General features: G+C 43.3%; 2 protein-coding genes across 6 annotated transcripts in view; one reads left to right on the top strand and one right to left on the bottom strand.

The window, feature by feature from the left end:
- Positions 1–49: 49 nt before the first annotated feature.
- LOC147137832 (creatine kinase, flagellar-like) lies at positions 50–6,722 on the top strand. Its single transcript, XM_086049076.1, has 25 exons — positions 50–245; positions 323–477; positions 552–684; positions 769–940; positions 1,054–1,177; positions 1,257–1,452; positions 1,560–1,901; positions 1,992–2,146; positions 2,223–2,355; positions 2,492–2,663; positions 2,743–2,866; positions 2,940–3,129; positions 3,204–3,545; positions 3,620–3,774; positions 3,858–3,990; positions 4,067–4,238; positions 4,320–4,443; positions 4,543–4,732; positions 4,798–5,139; positions 5,250–5,404; positions 5,480–5,612; positions 5,680–5,851; positions 5,926–6,049; positions 6,118–6,307; positions 6,383–6,722. Exons 1-25 carry the CDS (start codon positions 140–142, stop codon positions 6,559–6,561), a joined length of 4,413 nt encoding a protein of 1,470 aa, XP_085905202.1. The 5' UTR covers positions 50–139; the 3' UTR covers positions 6,562–6,722.
- A 1,514-nt stretch (positions 6,723–8,236) lies between these two features.
- Positions 8,237–15,172, bottom strand: part of LOC147137831 (zinc finger MYM-type protein 4-like) — a 46,940-nt gene continuing 40,004 nt past the window's right edge. For 3 of the 5 annotated variants that reach the window (XM_086049046.1, XM_086049045.1, XM_086049051.1), the window contains exons 24-31: positions 13,967–14,096; positions 13,735–13,886; positions 13,528–13,642; positions 12,496–12,753; positions 12,221–12,332; positions 10,855–10,923; positions 10,493–10,579; positions 8,237–9,628 (exon numbers count right to left, since the gene is read on the bottom strand). In XM_086049046.1, coding sequence (XP_085905172.1) covers positions 9,538–9,628; positions 10,493–10,579; positions 10,855–10,923; positions 12,221–12,332; positions 12,496–12,753; positions 13,528–13,642; positions 13,735–13,886; positions 13,967–14,096 — 1,014 coding nt within the window. In that variant the 3' untranslated portion in view covers positions 8,237–9,537. The remainder of the gene's footprint in view (positions 9,629–10,492; positions 10,580–10,854; positions 10,924–12,220; positions 12,333–12,495; positions 12,754–13,527; positions 13,643–13,734; positions 13,887–13,966; positions 14,097–15,172) is intronic. The other 2 variants (XM_086049050.1, XM_086049047.1) reach the window with 1 other exon arrangement.

Raw genomic sequence — 15,172 nt, 5'->3', positions numbered from 1 at the left:
TTTGAAGTCCAGTTTTGGTCTAACTCACGCATGTATTCTGTTTAGTATCTCAAAAGAACCAGAGGAAAAGCCTCAGCCTGAGCGAAAGAAGCTGTCAGCTGAGGAGGAGTTCCCAGATCTCAGTCAGCACAACAACTACATGGCTAAGCACTTAACACTGGACATGTACAAAAAACTGATGGCCCGAACTACATCCAATGACTTCACCATAGATGGTGTCATCCAGACAGGCGTGGATAATTCTGGTAGCTACTGTAACAGTCTTGTTCATCACTTGACTCTTTACATTGTTGACCACATTATACAATTGCAATACGTGCAGGTGACCCTTTTATCATGACTGTGGGATGTGTGGCTGGAGATGAGGAGTCATATGAGGTCTACAAAGACATGATGGACCTTGTGATTCAGGACAGACACGAGGGTTACAAACCAACTGACAAGCAGAAGACTGACCTCAACCCTGAAAAACTAAAGGTAAGACCCAGGACCTTGAGTAGATTGACATACTAGAGTACAGTACTGAGATTGTTATTTGTTGTGACTCCAAGGGGGGTGAGGACCTCGACCCCAACTATGTTCTGAGCTCCCGTGTCCGTGCCGGTCGCAGCATCCGTGGCTTCTGCCTGCCACCACATTGCAGCCGAGGAGAGAGACGTGCTGTGGAGAAGCTATCCATTCAAGGTAATGACAGCATCATAAGATTTCAACCATTATTACTCATTATTGGTATGGAAGTGGGAAAATTATCTTTTGGTACTCTTGCAGTTCTAGAGTCACTGACTGGAGACCTACAGGGGAAATACTATGCCTTAAAGGACATGATGGAAGCTGAACAGCAGCAGATGATTTATGATCACTTCTTGTTTGAAAAGCCAATGTCCCCTCTGCTACTGGCCTCAGGGATGGCTCGTGATTGGCCTGATGGCAGAGGCATCTGGTGAGACAGTTTATTCATCTGTAATAGTTGTAGGACATTTGGAAAGTCTTAACTTTATGTGATTTTGTTTTCATTCAAAGGCCTCTTAATTGATGTGATATTTTAATTCAAAGGTATAACGAATACAAGACATTCCTGGTGTGGGTAAATGAAAAGGACCATCTGAGGGTGATCTCGATGCAAAAAGGGGGCAACATGAAGGAAGTGTTCACTCGCTTCTGTGATGGACTCGCAGAGGTTTATAGTTTATTAAATAATCACATTTTGGGCATTTTGTGGTTTTGATATTTAACCTTGATGACCTGATCCTGTTTAGATGGAGTCATTGTTCAAGAAGAAAGGCCATGTATTTATGTGGAACGAACACCTTGGCTACATCCCGACTTGTCCATCCAACCTGGGCACTGGTCTGCGTGCTAGTGTTCATGTGAAGTTGCCTAATTTGAGCAAGCACCCAGAGTTTGATGAGGTTCTTAAGAGACTGAGGCTGCAGAAACGTGGAACGGGAACAGGTAAATCGGAAATCTTTGTACCAACTTGATGTGGTTGACTTGCACACCAAACCTTAAAGCGCCAAAGACCATAAAGTTTACTAAGAGAACTCCCGTTTGTTCATCAGGTGGCGGGGACACAGCTGTTGTGGAAGGAGTCTTTGACATCTCCAACATTGACAGACTGGGTTACTCTGAGGTGAAACTAGTCCAGATGGTGGTTGATGGGATAAGGGTACTGGTAGAGATGGAAAAGAGGCTGGCAATGGACGAGTCGATTGAAGACCTAATGCCCAGCAACATTGAGCTGAAGGGACTGACGGCTAAGGACGAGTTCCCAGATCTCAGTAAGCACAACAACCACATGGCCAAAATACTAACTTTGGACATGTATAAGAAGCTGAAAGATCGTACAACCCCCAACGGCTTCACCATTGATGATGTCATTCAGACAGGCGTGGATAATCCAGGTACAGTAACAACAACCTGAAAACTGGCAACCATTTGACTTTGTGATTTGGGGGTTGTTTTTTAGGTTCACAGTGAATGATTGTGTGCAGGTCATCCCTTCATCATGACGGTTGGGTGTGTGGCTGGAGATGAGGAATCATATGAGGTCTTCAGAGAGCTGCTGGACCTTGTGATTGAAGACAGACATAGAGGTTACAAAGCCAAAGACAATCACAAGACCGATCTCAACCCAGACAATCTGAAGGTCTGGCAATGTTTCACACTGACGTGAGTATAGCATTTGTAGTGCAGAGAAACAAATTGCTTCTTCTATGCTTCAGGGGGGTGATGATTTGGACCCGGATTATGTCCTGAGCTCCAGAGTCCGAACAGGCCGTAGCATCCGTGGTTTCTGCTTGCCGCCACTGTGTAGCCGTGGAGAGAGACGTGCTATTGAGAAGCTTTCTGTTGAAGGTATAGCAGACTAATTGTGTGGTTCCAGATCAATGTAAACTTGAGCAGAATGTAAGCCATGCCGATGATGCACCGCCGTGGCTGCTGGCGGCATATCGTATCAACCCAACATTAATAGTGAGTGTTCTAAATTTAGCCCTGGACTCTCTGAGTGGAGACCTGCAGGGAAAATACTACGCCTTGAAGAACATGACTGAGGAGGAGCAGCAACAGCTGATTGATGACCACTTGCTGTTTGACAAGCCAGTGTCCCCTCTACTGCTGGCGTCAGGGATGGCCCGTGACTGGCCTGACGGCAGAGGCATCTGGTAAGAGACGCTTGTCCCAACTTTGCATATTGGCCCAATTTTGCAAATTTAGAAAGATGCCAATTATGTCCTTCCAAAGGCACAATGAGAACAAAACATTCTTGGTGTGGGTGAATGAGGAAGACCATTTGCGAGTGATCTCCATGCAGAAAGACAACAATATGAAGGAAGTGTTCACTCGCTTCTGCAGCGGACTCACAAAGGTTTTTTGAAATCCAGGAGTCATGTGTTGAAACCACTTGAGCTTGTGATGACCTGCTTAACATCTGTTTTTAGATTGAGTCCTCAATTAAGCAGAAAGGTGAAGCATTCATGTGGAATGAGCACCTAGGCTACATCCTGACATGTCCATCCAACCTGGGCACTGGTCTGCGTGCTGGTGTGCACGTGAAGCTACCCAACATGAGCAAGCACCCTGAGTTTGAGGAGGTGCTTAGAAGGTTGAGGCTCCAGAAACGTGGAACTGGTACATGCAAATGTCTGATTAGTCTTTTTTTGGGTGGAAAATATTTTGATAACTACATCACTGCTGTTCATCAGGTGGCGTGGATACAGATGCTGTGGATGGGGTCTTTGACATCTCCAATGCAGACAGGCTGGGTTTCTCTGAGGTGCAGCTGGTCCAGATGGTGGTCGATGGCATCAAGCTGCTAGTGGAAATGGAGAAAAGACTAGAGAAGGAGGAGTCCATTGATGACCTAAAGCCAGCCGACCTTCAGCTTAACGTGTTTTCTGCAGAGGAAGAGTATCCAGATCTCAGTCAGCACAACAACCACATTGCCAAGTTCTTAAGCCTGGAAATGTACAAAACACTGAGGCAGCGTTGTACACCCAATGGCTTCACCATAGATGATGTTATTCAGACAGGCGTGGATAATCCAGGTACAGTGCCTTGGTTTGAGAGACAATTTCTGTCCCTGCGCCATGGCGTCCATTTTACTCAAAAATGTGTGTAGGTCACCCCTTTATCATGACTGTGGGCTGTGTGGCTGGAGATGAGGAGTCATACCACGTCTTCAAAGACTTGATGGACCGTGTGATTCAGGACAGACATGGAGGATACAAACCAGGAGATATGCACAAGACTGACCTGGACCCAGACCACCTGAGGGTAAAGCAGCGTTTTACCAGGACTCTTACATGGGCAACTGATTTGTATTGCAGAAAAGCTCATCTCTGTTCTTGCCTCTGCAGGGGGACACCAACCTCGACTCAAACTATGTTCTGAGCTGCCGAGTCCGAACAGGCCGCAGCATCCGTGGCTTCTGCTTGCCGCCACTCTGCACCCGTGGAGAAAGGCGTGCTTTGGAGAAGCTTTGCATTGGAGGTAAGGCTCAGTGGAAACATGACTGCCATTTAATAACTGCAGTGGACATAAATCTTGTTTGGTGCTTTTTCTGCAGCTCTAGATACACTAACTGGAGACCTGCAAGGGAAATATTATGCCTTGAAGAACATGACTGAGGAGCAGCAGCAGCAGCTAATCAATGACCACTTCCTGTTTGACAAGCCGGTGTCCCCTCTGCTGGTTGCCTCGGGCATGGCCCGTGACTGGCCTGATGGCAGAGGAATCTGGTAAGAGACGCTTGTCCCAACTTTGCATATGGGCCCAATTTTGCAAATTTGGAAAGATTCCAATTATGTCTCCTTCCAAAGGCACAATGACAACAAAACATTCCTGGTGTGGGTGAACGAGGAAGACCATCTGCGAGTCATTTCTATGGAGAAAGGTGGCAACATGAAGGACGTGTTCACTCGCTTTTGCACCGGACTCAAAGAGGTTTGTAGATAAACATTGTCGGTTCACGGAGGGAGGGAGGGGGGTTGGGAGGGTGGAATGATTAATATTCTGATGGCTGATCAACTTGGTCCTGTTTAGATTGAGGCTGTGATTAAGGAGAAAGGTGAGGCATTTATGTGGAATGAGCATCTAGGCTATATCCTGACTTGCCCATCCAACCTGGGTACTGGCTTGCGTGCTGGTGTACATGTGAAACTTCCAAACATGAGCAAGCATCCTAAATTTGAGGAGGTTCTCAAGAAGCTGAGGCTGCAAAAACGTGGAACAGGTACAGAAACATTTCTTTGGCTGCTTTCTTTGGCCCCAAAATATGCTGAGATCTTTGTCTTTCAGGTGGTGTGGACACAGCTGCCGTGGATGGAATCTTTGACATCTCAAATGCTGACAGACTCGGATTCTCAGAGGTGCAGCTTGTCCAGATTGTGGTCGATGGTGTTAAGTTACTGGTGGAGATGGAGAAGAAGCTTGAAAAGGGTGGCTCCATCAACAACCTGATGCCTGGCAAACTTAAGTTGAAGAAGCTTTCACCTGAGAAGGACTTTCCAGATCTCACAATGCACAACAACTACATGGCCAAGTTCTTAACACTGGACCTGTACAAAACACTGAGTGACCGGAAAACCCCTTATGGCTTCACCATTGACCGCGTCATCCAGGCAGGCGTTGATAACCCAGGTACAAAGTCATTGTTGATTTTTTGGTTTTGAAACCTAGTGTTACAATCTCATCCAATTTGGTGAAGTTATCATCATTGGTCTGACTGCCAATTGTGTTTCTGTGGGCAGGTAACCCATTCACAATGTCTATGGGCTGTGTGGCCGGTGATGAGGAGTCATATGAGGTCTTCAAAGAACTGCTGGACCTTATCATTGAGAATAAACATGGAGGTTATAAGCCAACAGACGTGCACAAGAGTGACTTCAACGCAGACAGCCTTGCGGTACAGCAGCGTTCTCTCTAATCAACACATCGTATATGGATTTGTACTGAGAGTAATTTGCCTTTTCCCTCGAAGGGGGGCGATGACCTCGACCCCAACTATGTTCTGATTTCCCGTATCCGAGCGGGTCGCAACATTCGCACCTTCTGCTTGCCGCCACATTGCACCCGTGGAGAGAGACGACTTCTCGAGCAGCTCTCCATCGAAGGTACTGGGCTCTCCACATATATTGCAGAAATCTGAATCTTATGCATGTAAATGTCTTTGTTCTGTAGTTCTAGGATCACTAACTGGAGACCTGCAGGGAAAATACTTGCCATTGAAGAGCCTTCCAGAAGCTGAGCAGCAGCAGATGATAGATGACCATTTGCTGTTTGAAAAGCCAGCGTGTCCTCTGCTCGTTTCCTCGGGGATGGCCCGTGACTGGCCTGACGGCAGAGGCGTCTGGTGAGACACACAGCCGCTCGAATCTCCTTCCTGTCCATGCAATGGAAAGTCAAATACAAGTCTTCTCTTGAAAGGCACAATGATGACAAGACATTCTTGGTGTGGGTGAATGAAGAGGAACATCTAAAAGTGATTTCCATTGAGAAAGGTGGCAACATGAAGGCAGCGTTTACTCGCTTCTGCAGTGGAATTCAAGAGGTTTGATCACCTAATAACACAACCGTAATATAGATGTTGTCTGATTTCAACGCGATGATCCTTTTTAGGTTGAGTCCAAGCTCAAGGAGAAAGATCTTGAATTCATGTGGAATGAGCATTTGGGCTACATCTTGACGTGCCCGTCCAACCTGGGCACTGGTCTGCGCGCGGGTGTGCATGTGAAGCTGCCCAACCTGAGCAAACGCCCCGAGTTTGAGGAAGTTCTTAAAAGGCTGAGGCTTGAGAAACGTGGAACTGGTATACTGCCTTCATTGCTCAAAATGATTGTGCTTCCAGTCAGGCCATAGAATTCTCACGTCATTTGCCCTGCAGGTGGGGTGGACGCCGAGGCAGATAGTGGAGTCTTTGACATCTCCAACACTGACAGACTGGGCTTTACTGAGGTGCAGCTAGTCCAGGTGGTAGTTGATGGCATAAAGGTGCTGGTGGAGATGGAGAAGAGACTTGAGATGGAAGAGGGTATTGATGACCTGATGCCCGTCCAGAAGTAGAACCACTGACAACCCTCATACACTCCCCAATTAACGTTTCTCTGCGGCAAAGCGTTCTGTGACCATATCGTGTTCATGATTTGTTCCCTTAAACACAGTTCTGTTGTGTTCTGAAACTGTTCTGTTCAGATGACTCTGAAATAAAGTGATGCAACCCTTCATTCTCAGACACTCTGTGTGCCAATCTGTGACCGATGTCGGTGCATTTGCGAACAGCCATACTGTCAAAGCGAGACTAAATTTTATTATTTCCTTCCTGTGGCAGCTGACCTGCTCATTTTGCAACCAGTCACTGTCGCAGACTTATGTAGTTTTACTTTAAAAAGTGGCTTTATGGCTCATTGGAGAAAATCAATTTGCGCACGTTGCAAAGCCAATTTCAAATATCAAATTTCAGTTGTGAAAACAGTTGGTAAAAACATGTATTTTACAGGAAAAGAATCGTATTCATTTTAATTTAAATATATCCCCCCCCCAAATGAATTCTAAGATTAGTCTGTTCCGGCCCACCCATGTCCCAGTCTTTCGTTGGCGACAGTGTGGAGAACGGAATTTTCACGTCACATGCAGAAAAGGAATAAAGCTTAGACCTTAATGCGGAATTAAACCAATTTTTTTTTTTCAACAATATGTACTACTCAGGCCCACATTTGAAACACTGCATTCTGATTAATATTGCGCTTGTGGAATAAGAGTTTAGCAGCAAAATCCACCCGTTTTTAACCTTCTCTGGGGGCGGCCATTTTGTCACTTGTGTTGACTGAAAATGACATCACATGCTCAGGGTTCAAGATAACGATCAATCACGGCTCAGCTTCAGAAAACAGGTGAGCGGTGATTGGTCGTTATCTGAGCCCTGAGCAACTGTGATGCCGTTTTCAGTCAACAGATGTGACAAAATGGCCGCCCCCTGATATAGCTAAAAAGGGGTGGATTAACTCTTATTCCACAAAGACAATATTTATCAGAAAGCGTGCCTGAAAGTGGGCCGGGATAAAACATTCTGGAAGAAAATATGTTTGGGTTGATTTCCACTTTAAGGCCTCACATTTTACTGAATTATTAAGATCAGACAACGCAAGGAACTATGATTGCTAAACATAAAGGGACTGTGTGTAGAATGTTTTGTTGAATATTTTCAAAGTGCTTTAAAAAATACACACAATTTCAATAATATGCAAAAAAAAAAAAAAATCTCATCAACGTAATTTTTCAAATGTAATTGTAGGTGACGTTAATGTTAATTATATTATAGGGTGTGCCTCCCCTACAGGAGGCTGCCATGTTTCATCGCCATCTTTCTGTGACGGATACCTGACGGAGACAAATTCAGCCAACGTAGTTCCCAACATCATGACCACAGTATGTGTAACAAATCCAATGCAGCTACTTGGTCACTTGAGTGAATAGTAGAAGTCGTTTATGATATTTTGCTTGCACCTCTACTGAAGAAATTGGCGGTAGACTTGCGAAGTGTGGTCTATCTGAGGCATCGTAGTGCACATGCTTCAAAATGCATGTGCTTTGAGCTTCGGTCGTTGCATTTTATCAGTTCACCGCTTGATGGCACTAAATTCTACACACTGTACCTTTAATAGTTTTTTTCTTTTTTGGGCTTTTAACAAAACATTTTAACAATGCTCAGAATATGAATGAGCAGAAATGATCACCACTGTTACTTTTTGGCAGACCCTAAAAAACTTGATCATTTAATGTTTGACAGTTGAAAATATTTTTTAAACCTTACAGACCATTATACAGACACTTAAAAAAACCAATGCTTCTCTTTTAATAAGAGCGCAAAGCCACATGAAAGTGAAAAAGAAAGAAATAAGGGAGGTTTAACTCCCATTAAACAAAAACAATGGCACCATCACAGGGAGCAAACAAACATGAATACAGGAATGGATGAATATATACAGGATACAAGAAGGAGTATGAGGAAGGACTGCAGGAAAAACAGGCAGAACTCATGGATGTAAAGAAGAATTGACAGGGTGATTTGACACTAATTAAGGCCACAAAAGGGACTAAGAGAATGATTTGGGCAATATGTCAGATGACGCATTCATCAAAGGTGAGAGGCACGCTGAGTTTCCTCTAGTGTCACACCACCTCATTCAACATGCAGCGAGTGACATTACAGTACTTGAATTTTCTTATTGTCAAAACCTGATGTGACCAAAACAAAACAAGCCATTGAATAATTTTGTATAGCATACTTTTCTGATTCAAAAACGTCGTGTCTCTGGCGTTGGCGTCATCCTGGTAAAATTTGCATACTAAAGAACATCAAAAATACTGCTTCAAAGGATCATGGTTTAGCCATTCTAAAAACATTTAGAATATAATCAGAGACACACAATTAAAAATGAAGCTAAGCCATGATGATGTTTGGTTTGGATAACGACTATTTTGTTTATGGCCTTCAAATAAGTTTGGCTGACAATATGAAAAAGCATTATTCTCCAATGATGTCATCCATTGACACTGTCAGCTGTCCATGTTGCTTGATACCTAAACGTTGGGGGGTGGGGGGGGTTATCATCGTCGGTGCAGCAGCAGTATAGCACAGTGTGATGCATGTACAATGCATAGAATGTCACACTGCACAGCGTAGTAATGAGGGATGCACGATCAACGCAAATGAACCGCCACTGAATCTGATGTTCAAATTTGTAACACGGATGAGAAAAAGGAGAAATCAAATAGTCCATAACACTCCCTTTTCATTTGAAACAGTAGCAGATGCCAGCAGACTGGAGGAGTGTTTATCGGGATAGGAGGCAGGCATCCAATCGGGTAAGCTCAACAAAGAGTCCAATCATCGTCTTTGTGACGTCCTCGGCAGCACGGCGGCCCGCTTCTTCACATCCAGCCAAGAGCTGGCCCGTGTACACTTGACCGTTATTCCATGGGAACACCTTCCCGTTACAAAAAGGCTGTAAACTGCGACCAAGAGGAGGCTGCCTCCTGTTACCGCTGAACTTCTTTGACCGCCAAGATGCGAGTGAGCATGCTCTGCAGAATTGTGTGATGTAGTGCGTGACAAGTATACCAGTGGGAACTGTGGGCAAAGAAAAGAAGGAGAGAAAAATAATTACATCAGATAAGTCAATGTGCATTTCATTTTACATAAAAATACAACAAAAACTCCAAAGTCAGGTGAATTTGAAAGTGAAAAATACACCAAACACTGCCACCGCACTGCTTGGGGGGACTGAGATTTATTACATCCATTCAGAAAGTGGAGTGAAAAGGATTCCTAGCTTTTCAAAACTTCATATTTATTTGTTTAACCTTCATTTGTCCAAGTAAGGCATTTGAGAACCAATTCTGATTTGTAACTGACCTAGCTGCAGACAGCAGAGTAAAACAACACAATGGAAGTGTATTTTTTGTGTTTATTTTAAAGTGCAATACTACATTTTTCAGTTCCAAATATTTAACTGGGACTAAGTTTTGTGCCTATATATCCAATCCCTGTGATCATTCACAATGCACAAATGTAGAGGATAAACGGGCTCAATTTACTGAAGGAATCTCAAGTTTTAACATTTTGTAAAATGCCAGTTCATTAAATCTAAAGATTTTCCTTATGTACGTGTACAGTATTGTTTTGCATTAAAACAAAGGGAAAAGCTTTTGTTATTTATATTAATCATGCTGGCATTTTACTGGTCTGGCTCCCTTTAACATCAATTGAAGCCGCATGTGGCCCCTGGTCGACAATGAGTTTGACATCTTGCTTTAAACACATTTTAACTCACTCACTTTAACTCTACAGTTACTATGACACTTTTTAAACACATTTTGAAGTATCGGACGACACCCCACAAAAAAGCACAGTGCGGTATTTTCTATTCACACAAGCAAAAAATCTGAATAGAAAATACAAACTGTGGAATCTGAGTTAGAGACATGCATGTGCCTTTGAGAGGTGGGGCCTCTTGGGGTGGCATGTGACATCAGCGAGTCTGTTTGGATGCGTCTGGCCGACAGCAGCTCCTGTGTCCTCCTGTATGGAGTTTATTGTTACTAAATGGCTGAAAAGTGTATTGATGACTGTGGCCCTCCTTTCTCATATGCGAGGGTATTAAAGTCAGTAAATATACTGTATAACCGGAAAACTGGGAAAAAAATAAATAAATAAATAAATAAAACGAGATAGCAGGGGCGTGAACCATCACTTCAGATATGGACAAATGTATTTTGTGTCTCAAAGGAGATACATAGGCCACGTTGTTGAGCAAACAGGCGACTTGAAATGTTAGACAAATTGAAGTTTCTGACCTGTGTGTGTGGACATTGCGTTCAGGCTGGAGGTAAAACATGTCTGTCCTCTTCAATGCTGTCGGTGGGCTTAAGGGGGGAGGGAGAAAGAGAGCGTAAGATTAAGTTTTTGCCTCACTCAGGGGGAGGTAGTTATTATTAGACTCTAAGTAGTCTAATCTTAACTGATCAGTTTTCTCTGAGTTCCCTTGTAGTAGTTTCACATTTTTATGTGGGTTTTCTTCCATACTACAGCTTCCTCCCACGAAACCATTCGCATTAGGTTACCATAATTTCGTGAGGATAACACGTAATTTTGGGGGGAGGGGCAAAAACAAAAAACAATCGAAATCAACCCACGATATTACAGTATACACAGATTAATAGAAATGATAATTTTATAGATCTTTACCAGTACCAAGGGGTTGTTGTTTTTTTTTTTTTAAAAAAGGCATACTTTCATTTCAACATATTTAATGTCTAATGTTACAAATGTGTGTACTACACACACAGCCAATGTGGTGAGGCCGACTTCAAAATAAAATCTTTGCAAATACAGTAATACATGGACATCAGCACCTTGGTACACTATTATTTTCAAGTTGTTTGCGGCAGCCTATCATTTTATCATTGTTTCTTACTCATTTTGCTAGCTTTGCGGGTTTAACATTAGCTTTACGCGGCCGAGCCAATTACCGTAGCATCTTGACATGTGTCAAGCGTCTGTCAGACACAAATGTAACTGGGAGAATCCGGTCACTTTTCAAAATAAAATATTCTTCAGCCTTGGATAATAAATAAACCCAAAAGTACTGTAATTTTTTTTTTTCATCTGCGTGTTCTGCTGCTGCCCAGTTCTAAGTGGCCCGCAGCCAAGTACATCCGTGGCCCGGTGGTTTGGGAACACTGTGATAAAGGGCACCAGCAAATCGAGGGGCCCCATTATACACAAGTTCAGAGAAGAAAGGGTGATTTTTGGGGGGGCGTATTATACTGGGGTGCGTGTTATTCATGGGAAATTAGGGTAATTGAAGAATGGATGGATGGAGAGATTTGAAAAGAGGTGCCTTCAGGTAGGCTATACATCGTCATTTTATCCCATTAAATCTAAAGATGAATGTGCTGTAGCTGACTCCTCTCCTTTAGGGAACAGAATTTCTTTCATAACATTCAAAGTGTGAATTACTGAATTATTGAAGGATTGTTAAATTGTTAATATGTCTTTTCTATGTTACTTGCCAAGGTACTATGAATGTAAATGAGCTTATGCTAACTTGGCACATTTATGCAGGTATTGTACCAGTGATCATCCATGTGCATTGTCCCTTTCAAATAAACAATAAAAACAAATAAATTACATTCACGTTGGTGTGTGTGTGTGTTTTACCATCTTGAGAGATAGAACTCATAGAGTCTGACAGGACAGTGCAGAGGATTGGTAACATTTTCTGCCATCTCTATGTCCCCATCCTCCTTTTCTTGCCTTTTTTTCATTCGCTCTAAAAAACAATAATCAGTGACATTAAGTTCAATGTTTCTGAGCAGCAAAGATTATTTCACATTTGAGGGAGGAAACTAGTTCATTTAAAGAGCTTGAACTGGCAATCAAACTGAAGCATGTTAAGTATGATGGTGGTCTAGATGCAGACGTGTTCCACACACCCGTCTCTCCACGGCTGGAAGTAGCAGTACTGCTTCGCTGGTATCTGAGGTAGAGGACTTTGCCCGCTCGACTGCAGGGTTTCGTGTGCAAACTGAAGTTGGCAAAAGAGAGGCTTTGGTGCTGCGCCAAGGTGGTAAAGTGGAAGTTCTTGGTGTAGAAGAAAAGAAGCGTGTTGAGCAACACGATGGGGGAGTAAGCGCCCAGCTGCTTACACTCCCACAGGAAGGACTCCTCAACTCGAGAGGACACGGGGCTACCTGGAGGGGGAGAGTGGAATGGGAAAGACCTCAGTAAATTGCATTAGGTTTGGTGTTAAGTGACTGTACCTCATACAGAGCTTAGTTTGAGGACTTGAAGCACATTAAAAACTGATTGTGCCCAGTCAAATATTTACACTCTGATTTGGGCTCCACTGACATTTGGCAAGCTCCCTGAGCTCATAATTGGCTTCTGTAACAACCGACTGCTGTGTTACTCCGCTATATCACAGGTCTTTATTTGCGACCATCCTATATTGCAGAAGCGTTTCAATCATTTGATTATCGTTTTTACAGTATACGGGCAAGCAAAGCTGGGCATTTCGTCTATGTGACAGACCGGTCCGTCCATGCGTCACTGACGGACGCCCGTTATGCATACATACATTGCATTGGCAAATGTATCAGAAATGTATTTCTCTTTCAATTGTTCACTTTTATTCAGTCAGTTGTTGTTACATCAATAGAATTTAAATTAACAAACTGTCCTTAATGTTTGGGCTTAAATAGCCCCTACTGTAAATGCACAAAACATTGGCATTTTAAACTTTGAATTCAATGTATTACATTTCTTATTAGTTTTCTTGCCCATAGACTAGTCGAATAGTCGCAAATAAAATTTGAGACTAGTCGGCGGGCAAATTAGTCGAAATTCCCATCCCTAGTGCTAATACTAGGACGCATATTTGCTCAGCTCTGGGTGCTTCAAGTACAATAAAGTAGGTCTACTACAGCTGGTCATGTTATGTGTGGCTTTGCCATCAGTGAACATACCATTGGGCAGCTGTTTAGGTTTCCAGAGTCGCAGCATCCCAGAGATCTCCATTGCAAACTGACTGTACAGCTCATCTGTGAAAATATTCTCTATGCGGCCCTTCATGAATAGATACTGTCCGCATTGAGGGAAACAAACAAGCAAACAAGACAAAAGGTCAGGATGAAGTGAAACAAAGAAAAGAAGCTCACAATTAATGTATGTACCTGCTGTATCCCAAGGCAGAGGTAGAAAATGCTGTCAGGGCTGTAGGCCTCGCCGTTCGGTCTACGCACTTCTTTGATAAAGCAAGACAGAGCATAGCTCAGCTCAGCAGAATCACACTGAAGAATCTCCTCTTTAACAACCACTGGGTTGGCTAGAAATGGAAGAAACCAAAAGGATTAAATACTGTAAATCCAATAAAAGCAACAGAAGAACATTCGTATTCTTGCTCACATCTCCGAGAATGCGTGTTGTGTTGCTGCACCCAGCTCTTCCATGCTTTAACACCATACATGTAGTTCAAACTGAAGGTGACTGGAGTCACTACAGCGCTACGATCTTTCGGGCCAGTTCGCCTTCGACCCTGCGTCAACAGAAATGCAATGAATCATGGGCAGTTCAGCAAAACGATTGCATGGAGATCATGCACAAAACAGGCACACTGAATTCTGCTCACTGATGAGCTTCATGGATACATATTTAGCTAGCGTTGGGCAGAATCCTTCTACCTCAAAAATCATCATTTTTCAGGAAATTAAAAAAAAAAAAAAAACCTGGCAGGTGTGTTCAGCCATTGACATTGCATTGCCAAGGAGAGCAAGCCATTGTCAACGCTTTAGGTTGCTCAATCATTTGTAAAATCAGCACATAACTGTGGACTGACCAATTGTGGGCAGAAAGATGGAATTAACCAAATTTTGACATAGGAGGTTTCAGCCTCACGTCAGCTATTTATTATGTAACTCTCCATTCTTCTTTGACTGCTGCCAGGAGCAATTCAAGGTAAAAACAATTTGAAAACCAACTTGTAATGCAGCCAGCAGCAAAACTTTATCTCAACTTAGAAGACCATACATATAGCATCAGCATCCTCATTTATATATGTATATATATATGTATATATATATATATGTATATATATATATGTATATATATATATGTGTGTGTATGTGTATGTATGTATGTATGCATGCATGCATGCATGCATAACCGCATTTTTACCACTAGCGCCGGGAGCGCTGTTGCTTCTTTCTACCCTTAAAGCCTGGAGAGCATATACGTCATTTTCAATGTTTTAATCCAATTCTCTGTTTCTTAACCAGAGCTGGGCAGTCCGTCGCTGGGCTGGACCCGTTGGACCCTCCGTCCCGGCCGGATGCCCATTTTTGGGGCGGGGGGTTGCTGGCGTCGGGTGAGAAATTTAAAAAAATGGCAGGACTAAGCATGACCGGAAGTGGATTTTAGTACGGCCCACTAATCGGCCCTCATGCGTTTGACGTGGTCGCGAGGTGGCCAAATTTCATCTCAGCCTACTCAGTGAAAGGCTTCTTTTTAGGCTTCTTTCTTCTCCCGTGTCGGCGCGAGCGACAACTGCCGCATTGATTCACATGACCGACGCATTGTGCTGTTGGCGACAGGTCTGCAACACATGCCACGCAC

Source organism: Filicampus tigris, chromosome 13 (genome assembly GCF_054856515.1).
Source record: "Filicampus tigris isolate MCC_2025a chromosome 13, RoL_Ftig_1.0, whole genome shotgun sequence".
Taxonomy (NCBI): Eukaryota; Metazoa; Chordata; class Actinopteri; order Syngnathiformes; family Syngnathidae; genus Filicampus; species Filicampus tigris.
Note: the sequence above shows the minus strand (reverse complement) of the source record. Positions and strands in the feature narration are given on the sequence as shown.